Genomic DNA, 15,592 nt, shown 5'->3' on the forward strand with positions numbered 1-15,592 from the left:
CGCAAAGGTTTCAGGATTCTCCGTTTTAGCTTGCAGGGCTCTGTGGCTAAAGTCTTGGTCTGCGGACATGACCTCTAAGTCGGGGCTGTTGTCCCTGCCTTTTCAAGGAAAGATTCTGTTCAGTCCAGGATTGGATTCGATCATATCCACGGTTACGGGAGGCAAGGGAGCTTTCCTACCGCAGGATAAGAAGGCTAAGCCTAAAGGATCTACTTTTCGTCCCTTTCGTGTGGACAAGGCCCAGCTCCAGCGTGGATATTTACAATATACTGAACATACAAAAGAAGAAGCATCACTTACCTCTATAACTATGAAATTGCCTTTAAGTGAAGGAGACCCAAATCAACTTGTAAAAGATGCCATGCTGGATGTGGGTGCTGATAATGCATACACCAGAGACCCTAACTGCCTTAGCGTCATGCAGATGGGGAAATGTACCGACATCCCTGGCTTAATGAAACCCATACCTACCCTGACGTGGTTACACTAAAAGCTTGGCCCTCGGATCATACGGTACTCTGTGAGATGATGAACCCCTTATCTTCCGATATCACTCTTTCTTCACATCTATACACTGTATTATGTGGTATGCAGGACTATCCTTGGCACAGCATATGCAGCCCAGGAAAACCACAGAGACTATTCACACATTGCTTAGTTCATTGATCTGCAGGCATTTGATGGGAACACTGGGGGATAATTTATCTTCTGCAAAAGGTCTTTTCTCTAAAGATTCTTTTCCAAAAATGCCCATTAAGCTCCTTTTTGAACTATCTCTTGGAGTAAAATACTGAAACCTGGACCTTATACTTACTACTAAATTTGCATTTCAATGTACATCTGTGTTGGGATCTTCTTATTTGAGCATATATTGATTTATATAACATTCAAAACGACACAAGGAAAACTGCATTGCATATCTGTTAATTTCTGTCTCTTTTTATTAGTTATCTAATATAAGTGCTGTAATTATGAGTTCATAATTACTTTAAAAACATTTTCAAAGAGAGCATTTTGTCATTTAAGCTCAAGTTCAACCATTTATTGTTGTCTAGAACCCATTTCTTTCAGGAACTGAGGCATCCAGCTATATATTGTAAGCACACCAATCCTTAGCTTCTATATATCCATAAAGCAATTCCATAGTTTGCGACTGTAACTTCAACATAAATGAAATTTACTGAGCCACAGACTTTCAACTAAACCCTCTACAAGTCTTAAGCTGGGTACCTGTTATACAGTTTTAACTGTTGATTAGTTTTTATCCCATCTCAAGTGATATTCCTCAATGTATTACAAGGTAGTGATTTAGTGTTATCTTTCGTTAGTCAGTTGAGGTGCAATTGTGAGGTGATTGTGCAAGTGGTAGGTCAGGAAGTGGCCTTTATTAGTTTTCTTTTTGTTACTTTTTATGTCTATTCTTAAATGTATACTGTACATGTAGAAGGTTATGGAATAGCCTTCTTGAAATAATAACCCCTTGTGACTTTCACTGCCTACTTTCTTCACTCAAGTCCATGTCAGAACTGATGCTACTATCTGTCACACTTGAAGGACCATGTTCCTGTTCCACAGCGTAGATTCCGGTAAGATCGTTTCATTTTACTTTCCATATAAAAATGTAATGTAATAGTCAGGGTCTCAGTGGGACTCCTTTTATCTTTATGGAATCAAGGGTTAATATCTCCTGAGGGGGGTTATTGAACAGGGGGGACTTTAATTATGTTTATGTGATTCTGTCTGCGAATGTGTAGTGATGCTTGGGCTTGTGGCTATTTCGGAACATACCAGCCTTTTTGTCAGGCTGCGTGGTCCTTGTGGACTTGCGCGTTTTTCTTTGGCCTGCACAGTGCACCTTGTGATCGGGCGTGGTCACATTTCTGTTCTCCATTTCCGTATTCCTAACCGTGTGGCAACGGAGAGAGTCTTTTTAGCTAGTTGTCTGGGTCATAGGAGGTGGTGAGTGCCCCAGCCATTTTTTATCCATAATTTCAATCACCAAGTCATGGACGATTCTGATTTTGTGGAGACAATGTCTCTGATTTAGATTCTACTTCTTGTGAAGAATATTAAATGGCCCGGGTAATCCATGCCCATCAGTTATGTCCTGAATGCCGCTGTAGAGTGCTCTTTTCTTTCGAATCGGGGAACTTAGAGTCCACCGAGCCATCCGCCCTTGAGGATCCCATATCCCGCGAGGCGCGCACCCTAGAACCTTCTTTTGCTATGCAAGCAGGTGTCTCAAATGCCGTTACCCTCTTCTCAGAAGTTGCGGCATGATTCCACATGGACATATCTATGGCGTTGGCGCATGGCTCGTCAGGCATGGGATCGTCTGGATCAGATCAGCCCTCTGGGGAAGCGGTTTCCTCTGATGCTTCAGGGGTCCAACCCTCGGGGGCAGGGTCATCAGTTTCCCCGGCGGAGGTAAAATTTTGCCTTTAATTATAGACTGGCGCGCCTTGTGTTCTGCTGAGGCATGTTTTGGCAGTGCTGGAGGATCCCAGTCCTAATGGGTCGATGGATCCTTGGTCTTCCGTTCCAGACGGCAAGCAGGGTTAGACGAATGGGGATGAAGTCAATCTCCTTGTCTCCATTTTTTTCTTTTTTGGGCTATCTTATTCCAGTACTGAGCTTTGGAAGAATTGGGTCTCTAACCGGCTGGTCCTGTTAGTGTGTCCATTCTTCTTGGGCATTCACCTGCGGGTGCTGCCCTCATTTACTTTGATCCGGTTAGGATGTATTTTATTTATTTTTGGAAAGCTCATGTCTGTTATAGTTTTTCCTTTGAAAAACATTTTCTTCTCTGGGATTTGATACTAGCTATTTTATGGTCGCTTTAGCACCTCGGAAGTTAAATAAATAGTGTTAGGGCATTATTATGTCTATAGTTTATTTTGTCTATCCCTAATAGGGCTTCGACTTTCTGTGGCCTTGGACAGTTCAAGGGTGCCCTATGTATCAGGTTGGTCCTGGTCTGGTACTAGTTTTTCTGTTCTTTGAGGTCTATATCAACCACGTGGTGCCCGTTATAACTGGCTGGCCCAGTTGGGGTGCTGAGTTGCCTACTTTGGTGAAGTTTTTCTTGTTTTTCTTAGTTTTACATGTTATAGGAGGCCTTTCGTTCCTAGACGTCAGGGTGGTCCTTGTTTATTCCTTTGGGTGGGGCATAAGAGGGGATTGTGCTTAGTCCTCAATGTCCTGTTCCTGATGCTGGCGGGCTTTCCAAGCTCGGATCCTGCTTTATGCTTACTCTGGGGGTTCCTGAGCTCCTTTGACTCTGGAGTTAAGGTTTCTCTTTCCCAATAGGGTTGAAAGTTCAGATGACTCCTTGGAAATCCGTGGTACCAGGTTTAGGTGGCGATTACTCGTTTGCTCTATTGGTATTCTTTCTTGGATTGTCCTTTTTGAATACTTGGCGACGGTACCTCTTCTTTATAGGGTCGAGGTTGCTTATGCCTCTTTTTTCCCTTTTCTTGGGGCTTAGTTCTGGTCATCTGTTTCTGGAAGCTCAGGCTTTTGGCCTTTCTTTCCCCTTACGGTATCTCGTCTGCTCCCATATTTTGGGAGCTCTGGAGATTGTGTTGTCTCTTTTTCCTACGGTGCCCCTGCTTAGGCATTTTGGTTTGATATGTTGCTCGCCAGGAGTTTGGGATGCTCGTTCATTCGTAAATTCCTTGAGCTGTAGGGGTTTCCGGGAGGTTGATCCCAAGATGATCGGAGACTATTTATCTTCTCAAACTAGATTTTCTAGGTTTTGAGCTCTGTTCTCTTGTAAGTTTACCTTAGTCTTTAGACTTAGTGGGTATTGTCCCTCGAGCCTTAGAGGTTAAGCTCTCTGTCTCTGGGATACTTACGCGAGAGTTCAGTGTCTGAGGACCTTTGGATGTGGCTGTGATTATATCACCCAGGGTGCAAGATCTTCTCCAGATAGGGTAACCCAATGGTTTCTCAGGGCTTATTAGTTTTGAAGCCGGCTCCGGGTTCTGGGTGTCCGGTTTTCTTGACCTGTTCTTGTCTTGACTGGACATTTTGGGTTTTCTGTGTCCAGATCCCTTAAGTTGTATCTGGACGGCCAAGTTTTTCCGGCTCCGGAACGTCCTCTTGTCCCTTCTGGCGGATTTTTCTCTCTCTTAATGGAGAATTGGAGATTTCTTCTGGGCTGGCTGGTGATTGGTATTGGCCTTTTGCCGTCCATCTACAGCTTTATGTTCCATGCCTGTGGGCGGGTGAGCTGTTATGTTTGTGTTTCCCCTCCCTTTGGGGAGGATTGGGCATACCAGAGTATCCACTTGGTGCCCCAGATGTCTTTTTCTTCCTCTGTTCAGTGGGGTCCTCCCTGCCTTGTGTGCAGGATGTCCTGTGAAGGGCTGGATTTCTGGTGTCATGCCATTACTGTTTTCAGTATAGGATCTCCTTCTTGGGAGTGTCCCTTCTCTTCGGGTAGGGAACTGGGTCTGGGTTCTGGAACCCAAGATCGTTTCTTTGGGGGTCTGGATCCCCTCCTTTCCTTCATGAGGGTCTGGTGGTTCGGGTAATTTTGAATTGTCCTTTCGGATATTGCCAGTCGCTTTGGTGCTGGGTCCATTGCCTTGGAATGGGGATCAGGGATCTGATTGCTCTGTTTAGCCTTGACAGCGTGTCATCTATAGGTCTTGTGGGCCTTCCTTAGGTGGGAGGCTTCGCAGTGTTTCCTTCCCTCAGCAGATAGCTTTCCTCTGCTGGTTTTTGGGTACTATCCTTACTTCCCTGTTTTTCTGGGGAGGGTGTTGCTCTGCACTTCCCGGAGTTTTTCCTCTGTGATGGTCCTTGTGCAGTTTACTAGCTTTTGATTAGCTAGTGTTGGCGGCTTGCGTCTGCTTGGACCTCTTTTGCAGAAGGGAGCCTGTGGCTTCATCTGGAGCATAATATGTCATGGAGCTGTTTTTTGGCGGCTCCCGGGGGGGGGGGGTTATCCCTTGGGCTCTCTATCCTCAGTGCAGTTTTGCACTCTGTGTAAGGGTCTACCATTGTCCCTCTAGGGTTCCAGGGTTGGGGCGTTACATTGGTCCTTGGGACTCCATGCAGATAGGGGTCTGGGATTTTTCTTCCCTTCACTCTGCTCAGGTGATAGAGTTTGTTCTCTATGCAGCTTTGTCCTGTTGCAACCTTGGTTTGCGCTCTTGGAGTGAGACTTGGGGTTCTTTATTGCCCTAGTTGTTTGTCTGGTGGTCCTTTAGGACTCTCTTATCTGAGATTTTCTTTTTCTTCCCTTCAGGGAGAATGTAGAGGTCCCCCTTACCTCGGGTCGGGGTTGAGTTGGAGTGTGGGCTTGGAGCCTGTCTCCTCGGAGGCCTTTATGCTCGGTTGAGTCTAATGATCTGAGCGGTTGCTAGCAAGGGCCTTGCTGGTTTTATTTGATGGGTAGTTACTTGGTCCTTTCCATTTTTGTTTCTTCTGCTTCTGGTGAAGCAGTTTTTTTGTTGGGTGTTTGGGTGATTTCAGGCTGTGGTGCCCTCAGAATGGGCCGCCTCTTGTACCCGCCTGTCTTGCATTCAGTGTCCTCTATAGCTTGGGTATTGTTTTCCCAAAAGTAATGAATGCAGCTGTAGACTCTCCCCGTTTAAGAAGAAAAACTTTAATTATGTTTACCTGATCATTTTCTTTTCTTCTGATGGGGAGTGTCCACAGCTCCCCGCCCGCGTTTTTACTATGAGGCGGCCGTAAATTTAGTTTTTATTCTTCTGGCACCTTTTTTCACCCAGATATTTCTCCTACTGTTCCTTGTTCCCTCGGCAGAATGACTGGGGGATGAGGGAAGTGGGGGAGGTATTTAAGCCTTTGGCTGGGGTGTCTTTGTCTCCACCTGGTGGCCAGGTTTTTTAGTTGTGCATATGATTGTTTTCTTTACTGTTTGCAGTGATCCCTAATCTGCACCATCCATGTTTTCCCCTCACTATAGACTCACTGCATTTGTTTAATGCACATGGATATAAGCAGCTTTCTATAAACAGATAATAGATTGAAAACACCTGACACAATTGTTTCCATGAGCTAAATTATAGCTACACACTGTACTCTTTATCCATATGCTACAACACATTATTTGCAACATGAGCTTTGCATAAGGGGATTCCTGGTTTTACAATAGCCTTGTACTAAACACTGCATTATGGTTCCATGTCTTAGAAAACCTATTAAAGGGGCATAAAAATGCAAAATTAAAATGCTCTAATAGGTTAGAGTATTTTATTATTGCACTATTGATTGCATATAACCCTGTGTTTGACCCATGCAAAATAGTTAAACACATAGATAAAGTCAGATATAGAACAGTAATGCACTACTGTGATCTCATTGAACATATATGATGAGCCAATGACAAGAGGCATATAAGTGTAGTCACCAATAACCAGACAGCTCCCAGTGGTGCATTACTTCTTATGAGTTTACTTATGTTATGTTTTTACAAAGGATGCCAGGTGAATGCAGTAAACAGGAATATACTGAAAAGTCAGTTAAAATAGCATTCTATATCTAGGGTTGCCAGCTGTGCTCCATAAAAACACTGGACAACCTATAGGTGACCGGTGGTATGTGCGATCACATCATGTTCCCCTAGAGTTCAACCTTAGGCCCCACCATCTACTGTATATATTTCACAACTGAGCAATCAGTTGCGATGTGAACACTATTGTATTGCCACAAAGGGGTTAAATAAAACTGGTTTAAATAGAGGCAGAAGTCTATACTTCCTAGTAATGCTCACTGGCTTATAAGGACAACTCCCACTGCTCTGTTTGTGGACCAAGCCTGATATGAAAACTTTGGCTAATAATTCAGGATACAAATATGCATTTTTCACAAAATGAAAGCCAAAACTTTTATTATTTGGATGAAACTAAGAAAAATTGACTATGATGTCCTTTTAATTTGCTCTATTGAAACCATATTTTTACAACCTACATTATTAATCTGTTATTAAATATTACATCCAATTGTCATATAACATCCATAAGTCATATGTCATGTAATAGACACTGCTATAAAGAAGAATATGCACAGATACTGATATAAAAATCCAGTATAAAACCTTTTAAAAACGTACCTAGAAGCTCCCAATTTAGCACTGTTGATTAGGTTAGGCTGGAACACCCACTGAAAGGGGCTGAGAGCAGGCCCCACTAAAATGTGGCGGATTGCTATCATCCCGATGGCTGTGTGTGAGCAGGGGGTAGCATTGTACAAGCAGCGTCTTGTGCAATGTTAAATGTGGACAGCGTACTGCTGCCTGCTCGCCACAAGGCATGTCAGACAAAGGTTCTGAGCTTTGTCCGCCTGTCCTTTGATAATGGAGCCCATCAAGTTGGTACCCTGGGAGATTGTGACTAATAAAACAAATTTCTGGGTCGTGGTTATCTCTCTTTCCCAAGCAAACTTCATGTTAAATTTTAATACCATACAAGTTATATTTCATTTTAAGTAATTACTTTTTTGATTAGATTAATTTATTCACCCATGGTTTATTTTCCATATTAATATACTTTAATGTTACACTACTGTATAAAATAGTAATTGTATTAAAAACTTTTCTATCATTCATATGAAAGCGTGCAGCATTTAAACATGCTAAAAACTTTTTGTTACACCTAAAAACGTGAACTAAAATCATTTGTGTATTTTCTGCTAGAGCTCATTGACTGATAGGGAATACTATGAAGTATCTAATTGGCTGATAAGTACAACAGTTTATTTTATATGTCACTGTTATTTTATATAGATGTAGGATGTAGACAGTTTTTGACTACAATGTCCCCTTATGTAATCGTCAGAATAATTTAAAGGGAAAGGAAAGCCAAAATTAAACTTGAATGATTCAGATAGAGTATGTCATTTTAAGACTCTTTTAAATTCAATTATATTTTCAAATTTGCTTTGTTCTCTTAGTATCCTTTGTTAAAAAAAGGGATATGAGCATATCTTACACTAGTGGGAGCTAGCTGGTGATGGTGCCTGCACATATTTGTCTCATGACTGGCTGACTAGATGTATTCAGCTAGCTCTCAGTAGTGCATTGCCGTTCCTTCAGACATAAAGGGAATGAAGCAAATTTGATAATAGAAGTAAATTGCAAAGTTGTTTAAAATTGTATGTTCTGTCTGTCCTTTTAAATGTTCTCATATATCCTGAATTTAATGAATTCCAATTTCTAAGGAAATTAGATTTTTCTTTTTACTATTGTTGTTTTGTTGTTGTTGTTGTTTTTTATTATTAACATAATCATAATCAGTAAAGTGTTTCTCCTAAAAGGGATAGAATTGTGCTTTGTCTCAGGCTCTTAAAAGAGGCCAAAAAGCTAAATCTGTAACATAGGTTTTCATAATGCTGCCGATTGCCTAAATCAGCATTTTTTGTTATTAATTTGCAGGTTACATTAAAGGGACATGCTACCCATAATATCTCTTTCATGATTCAGATAGATAACACAATTTTAAACAACATTCCGATTTACTTCTATTATTCTTCAGATATCCTTTGTTGAAGAAATAGCAATTCACATGGATGAGCCAATCACACGAGGAATCTGTGCAGACACCAATCAGCAGCTACTGAACCTATTTAGATATGCTTTTCAACAAAGAATATCAAAAAATGAAGCAAATTAAATAATATAATTAAATCGTAAAGTTGTTTAAAATTGCATGTTCTTTCTAAATCATGAAATAAAAGAAATTGGACTTCATGACCCTTTTAAGATTAAGTGCTCTATCTGATCCATGAAAGTGTAATTTTGACTTTTATCTCCCATTAAGAAATATATAAAAAAATTAATATTGCATTGTTACACTGGAACTAAAAGCAAGAATTCAGATTATAAATACAACATCAGCTGTGAAATTGGGTAACAAATATGTAATGGTTTTAAAAAAAGAGAATGTCATTTGTAGAATACTTTATAAATCACAATGATAGAGATTACAATGGAATTATATATATTATGTTGGAGAAAACCAACTGGGGGATTTCTGGAATTTAAACAAACCACAAACCACACAACATGACTGAAGTACCATAATCTGAACTGGTGCAAGATTTTAGTTAGCTTGTTGCTTGCACACTTTCTAACGTAAAGATAGTCAAATAAATATGTAATAGCCATTATTTGTTGTTGTTATTTTCTGTGTGCACCCTTACCTACACTGCTTTGTTTACAAGGATTTAAAGGGACAGAAGTGCAAAAAAAAAAGCATAATGGGTTTGAACCTTTTATTATTACAATGATGCTTGGTTTAACCAGTCACCTCCAGAGCAGCAATTGCACTACTGGGAGTCAGATAAAACATCTGTTGAGCTAGAGGCATATGTGTATATCCACTAATCACCAGCTACCTCCAGGTAATACATTGCTGAACCTATCTAGGTTTACTTTTCAACAAAGGATAAAAGATAAGAATGTAAATTTGATAATAAAAGTAAATTGAAAAGCCTCTTAAAATCTGTCTGATCCATGAAAGTTTCATTTTTTACTTTAACGTCCCTTTAAAGTGTTTTATTTCTCTTGTCCTGTCACCATGCATGCCATGAAACTCAGCCTGCACCCACCGCACCACAATACTCTTGCTATGTGACTTTATCATTTTAGCACAGATGTCAAAATGCCAATATGCAGTATGGTGCGTTTTGTTCTATTTGCCACTCCTTAAAGTGAAAGCCAATCCTAGCGTTTGTGAAACGCTAAGATTGGCCATTGAAACAAATAAAGATGACTTTCATTCATGAGATACTTCATGCTGCAAGCTCCTTTACTTGTCTCAAGCTTTCACCATTCTCAGCTGCTAAGGCGGCCCACAACAGAACGCTGTTTTGCTAGAGAAGTGACGTTTTCACCTCTTAGCCAATAGCAGTGCAGGAATTCCGGCTTGGCACTCTTTGGAGCCGGATTTCCCGCACGCTATTTTCTAAGAGGTGGAAACGTCACCTCTTGGCTAAACAGCGTTCTGTTGTCGGCTGCCTTAGCAGCTCAGAACGGTGAACGCTTGAAACAAGTAAAGTAGCTTTCTGCATTAAAGGGACACTGAACCCAATTTTTTCTTTCATGATTCAGATAGAGCATGAAATTTTAACGAAGAAATTCAGATAGAGCATGAAATTTTTTTTTGTTCTCTTGCTATCTTTATTTTTGGTTCAGACCTCTGAACAGCACTTTTTTAGTGGTGGATGAATTTATCCACCAATCAGCAAGAACAACCCAGGTTGTTCACAAAAACTGGGCCGGCATCTAAACTTACATTCTTGCATTTCAAATAAATATACCAAGAGAATGTAGAAAGTTTGATAATAGGAGTCAATTAGAAAGTTGCTTAAAATTTCATTCTCTATCTGAATCACAAAAGAAAAAAATTTGGGTTTAGTGTCCCTTTTAAGAATTTTATATTTCGTGAATGAAAGTCCCCTTTATTTGTTTTAATGGTCAATTCTAGCGTTTCCCAAACGCTAGGATTGACTTTCACTTTAAAGAAAGAAAGAAAAAAAAGAGAGATACATTGAGATCCTCAAACACTTATTTTGCTATACAACCTTTATTTTAGGACATTGTTTTAAATTCCGGTGGTCTAGTTAGCCTGAAGGATTAGCCTTGATTTATTAGTTGTGTATGTTACTGTGACACTGTTTGGAGTGTGATGAGGGAAATATAGTTACATCTGGCTATAGAGATCACATCCCTTAATGAATAATGTCATTGTCCTAAATCATTGTTCTGTATTATAACGAATGTACTGGCAAAAAAATAATGATTTATACACACACATTGGTAATGTGCTAATGTTTTCTTCTTTTCTTCCGATGACATAAATGTATAGAAGCGTTTTTGGATAAGCTGCATTTCTATTATAGACTGTCCTTGTATACAAGGTCCTAGAATAAATCAATCGGAGAGAATATGAAGCTATATATATATTTTAATACATATGTTTTATCTAACCAGTTGGATTTGTCTTATTCTAGGTCCTGCAGAGGTTCCTATGATGTCTCCTAATGGATCCATCCCACCAATACATGTTCCACCCGGTTACATCTCACAGGTACAGTAAATAATACAATGATATATGCCTTTTATTAATAAAGAGTGTAGTAATGCTGCAAGATGCATATTAAGGGTAGGAGCAGGGGCGTATTTTGGCCTAGGCAAACAAGGCACTTGCCTAGGGTGGCAGATTTGAAGGGGGAGCACTTTTTTATGGCTATATTTGTAAAAAACTTAGTTATTTTAGTATTATTATACAGGTATATAATAAGAGATTTTGCCCAATGAGCTTACATTCCAGGAGGGTATAAGACACCGCCCATGGAGCTTACAGTTTAGAGGTAACTCTTAACCTTTCATTTATTTAGCCAGCTATTGCCTTTTAATTATGTTGGCTTTCACACTTCATAGTTTGGGGAAGTATTGTATCAAGAAATATGTGTTTGGGGTTTTTATATTTATTGCAGCAATAGATGAGTGTGTGTTTGTGCATATGTGTTTGTGTATAACTCTGTATGTGTGCGTACCTGTTTCTGTTTGTATGCAAGTGTTTTGCAAGTCCTTGTGAACATTTACTTTAAAAAAATGCCACAACCCCTTTGGAGGGGTGGTGTTAGGGGGGCAGCAGAATTTTAAGTGCCTAGGGCAGCACAAAACCACTGGGTAGGAGCAATACATTATTAGTGAAATGAGATCAAATGAGCTGTGAGTTCTGTAAACTAAGCATTGTATGTGTCAGTTTCCATGGTAATCAACACTGGTTTAAATCAGCCTATGTAAATAGCAAGTCATAGAATTTTGGCACTGCAAAAATATTTATTAATTTAAAATCTGCCCATGAAAATAGAAGCTATTAAAGGGACATTAAACCCAACATGTTTCTTTCATGATTCAGATAGATAATTTAATTTTAAACAACATTCCAATTGACTTCTATTATCGAATTTGTTTCATTCTTTAGATACCCTTTGTTGAGGAAATAGCAATTCACATGGGTGAGCCAATCACACTAGGCATCTATGTGCAACCACCAATCAGCAGCTAGTGAGCATATCTAGATACGCTTTTCAGCAAAGGATATCAAGAGAATGAAGCAAATTAGATAACAGAAGTAAATTAGAAAGTTGTTTATAATTGCATGCGCTTTCTAAATCATGAAAGAAAAAATATGGGTTTTATGTCTTTTTAATGCAGGTAGTAGGCAAAATACTGCATATTCCCTGTCAATACACATAACTCACTTAATTGCAGTTGAAATATTGCATTAGATTCACATCCATCATTTTATGAAAATAACAACAGTATGTTATATTTTTATATTATCGCCAGAAACCCTAATATTTAGTTCATTGTACTAAGAAGGGAAATTCAACATCAGAAGAAGCAAAATACATTCATGACAGTTGTAGATATAAAGTATATTGCAATATTTATGTAGTTCTCCAGCAGGATCACAATATCTTGTAATCCTTTCTCTCAATAGAAAATGTTTGCTGTTAAAGGGACATTAAACACTAAATAAATGCATAGAATGATGCATTAATAAAAAAGATTAGTCTGAGAATAACATGTAGATGTATTTAAAGTTTTATTAGTTGTTTAGTGACAAAATAAGTGTAAAGTTTTTAGTGTCTATAAAACAATGGGAGCTGCCATGTTGTAACTTATGTTACCTTATCTGCTGTGGCCAATTAGAGACAGTTATAAATAGGTCACTAGAGTGTGCAGCCAATGACTGTGTGGAAAACAATAGTGTTCTAACAGGAACTGAAAAGCTCACAATTCCAGAATAGAATTACAGGAACGAGGGAAGAAATAAAGTATATTGCAGAGTTTTGTTTTTTTATATATACACAGTTTATCATTTCATATTACCAACTCAAAGTGTTTAATCCTTTAATGTATATGACTGATGTGTGTGTGAGTGTGTGTATGTATGTATGTATATATGTGTATGTAATGTATGCGTGTGTGTGACATGTGTATGTATGTATATACTGTGTATATATATATATATATATATATATATATATATACACGTGTATATGTATTTATATATGTATATATGTGTGTGTGTGTGTGTGTATATATAAATATATATATAAATATATGTGTGTGTGTGTATATATATATATATATATATATATATATATATGAGTATATATATTTATATTTATTTTAATGTTCTACAATGTATTCTGTGTTGCAGGTGCTAGAAGATAGCACAGGTGTCCGGCGAGTGGTGGTCACACCCCAATCTCCAGATTGCTACCCTCCCAGTTACCCATCAGCCATCTCCCCGACACATCATTTACACCCCTATTTAGCACAGCATCCTCATTTTCTTCATAATTCACATTCCCCTTTTTACCCACAAGTTACAGGACATGGGGACATACCACCCCAATTCTTCCCACATCATCTTCCACCTACAATATATGGAGAGCAAGGTAAGCACTTTTGCAATCCATCTTAGTCTGTTATGTGTAAACTTCATATTAAAAGGACAGTAAAGTTTTATTTTTTGTTTTTTTAAAGAAATGAATTTTCCTGTAATAAGAAAGCAGTATTTTTGTTTTATGCGTATGAGGCGTGTCATCGTCCATCAAAAGTAGGAGATCTTGCTTATCAACCTGTAAGCAATCAGTCCTTAGGGGTCAGTTGTATGCAGACATGCATTACATTTAAATAAAATAAATACTTCATTTAAAAAACAAATTAGTTTTTTTTTTTTTTTAAGCATGTCTACATAGTGTTAAAAAATGTAAACATTGAGGTAACAATGCAGACAACCAGGGCATTCTACTTGAAACCGACAAAATAAATAAATCTAAAAATGAAAATAAAATAATTAAAAAATGACTGTTGTTCCCCACTTGTCACAATATTCTGTCTCTTAGTCTTTAGTTTTTATGATTTTTTTTTTCTTTCTTTTTTGTGCGTGTTCTAAAATGCAAATAATAGTCTATATTTATTTAACAAAACAACTATTAGCTTACTGATTACAGTACTGTACTATCTTACTGATGGCACTATATATACAAAAGTATTACACTTAATATAAAACTACCTTTTGGTAGAATGTATAAGCTGGTTAATTACATGTAAATATTACCTAAATGACATAACATATTGTTTACACTTGGTGCTATCCCCTCTTCAAGATGACTCATTGAACAGATGGAAATATACTAATATTTCAGAACTCCAAACCTTTCCAAACCCAAACAGTTTGGATAAAGGGTTTTGACTAAAAAAACGTATATTAAAGACAGAAATTACGTTTTCTACCAAATATTTAAAAGCAAGAAAATTCCTAACATATAAAATTTATGTATAGTGTCTTTCCCAGGCCTTTTTTATATGAGCACAACCTGACCGATTTTACTGACCACCTGGCTAAAATATCAAGCTAAAATTAGCTAATATTAAAATTGTGATTGCTTATTGCACACATTATCATTAAAAGCATTTAAATTATGCAATGAATGTGTGCTTTGGATAGCAGAAAAATTAAAATAGTACACTGCCCACACCCAGCTGGCAAATTAGTTCTGGTGAACACCGATTCCTGTTAAACTCACTCTCCCCTTTTTTTTGTCTCAGGAAACTATTACTTCATATGGGAGCCAGTTTTCATCTCTCTGGAATTTCCATAGTGTAACCTTTTTTGTTTTGTTTGTTTGTTTCTTTTTTTTTTTTTACTAAACACATTGTTTTTTTGTTTTTTTTACTAAACGCATTTAGTAGGAGACCAACAATAAAAGAAAAAGAGGACAATTCAGTATACTCTTATAATGTCTAGAGGCTCATTTCAAGGTTGGAACCTTTAGTTTCTACAGCTGCAGTGTTTCTATTCTGGAGGAGGCAGTTTATACTTTGTAAATACTATATCTATCTGTAACTCTAAAGTACACGTGTATTAATGCCTGTGCCTTTCTCTTTGATTTCCCAGAAATTATACCACTGTATGGCATGTCCAGTTATATTACACGAGAAGACCAGTATTGTAAACCACAGCACAAAAAGCTCAAAGACAGACAGATTGACCGACAGAACCGGCTGAACAGTCCGCCATCGTCTCTATACAAAAGTCATCTGGGGAACTGTACTACGGTGTACAACGGCAATGGAAAACCTCATAATATGGCAAGCTATGGAAGTGTAAGCACAGTCACGGGAATAAAAAAAATTGAACGTAGGGCTAGGAGTAGCCCAAAGTCCAACGAGCAAGAAACACAAGGTATGGGCATGTTTTATGTACTGTACATACTGATAATGACACAGTGTTGTGTATTACTTTCTAATTAAACTGTGACTTCTGTTAATCAAAGGATCATTAAAATCTTGTTTTTCTTTGTTGCTCCTAAAAGACAGTATTTTAACATTTATTGAAGCTTTTTTTTTTTTTTTTTAAAAACAGATGTTCCTGTGTTTAGTTAAATTACTTTTTAGTTTAAACCACATAGAGGCATATCCCTGTGTACCAATAGAACTTTGAGAGTTATGGTTTTCTTTTTAACAATTGATACCTATATATCAGTAGTACACAAACTTGTATTTCTTGTTAAAATCAATATGAATATC

At 38.1% G+C, this 15,592-nt stretch overlaps 1 protein-coding gene across 1 annotated transcript in view; it reads left to right on the forward strand.

Annotated features, from left to right (window-relative positions):
- The window catches only part of FNDC3B (fibronectin type III domain containing 3B), a 546,318-nt gene that overhangs the window by 244,222 nt on the left and 286,504 nt on the right, over positions 1 to 15,592 (forward strand). The window contains exons 4-6 of the mRNA XM_053710139.1: positions 10,987 to 11,063; positions 13,215 to 13,455; positions 14,961 to 15,248. Coding sequence (XP_053566114.1) covers positions 10,987 to 11,063; positions 13,215 to 13,455; positions 14,961 to 15,248 — 606 coding nt within the window. The remainder of the gene's footprint in view (positions 1 to 10,986; positions 11,064 to 13,214; positions 13,456 to 14,960; positions 15,249 to 15,592) is intronic.

This window comes from Bombina bombina, chromosome 4 (assembly GCF_027579735.1).
Source record: "Bombina bombina isolate aBomBom1 chromosome 4, aBomBom1.pri, whole genome shotgun sequence".
NCBI classification, from domain to species: Eukaryota; Metazoa; Chordata; class Amphibia; order Anura; family Bombinatoridae; genus Bombina; species Bombina bombina.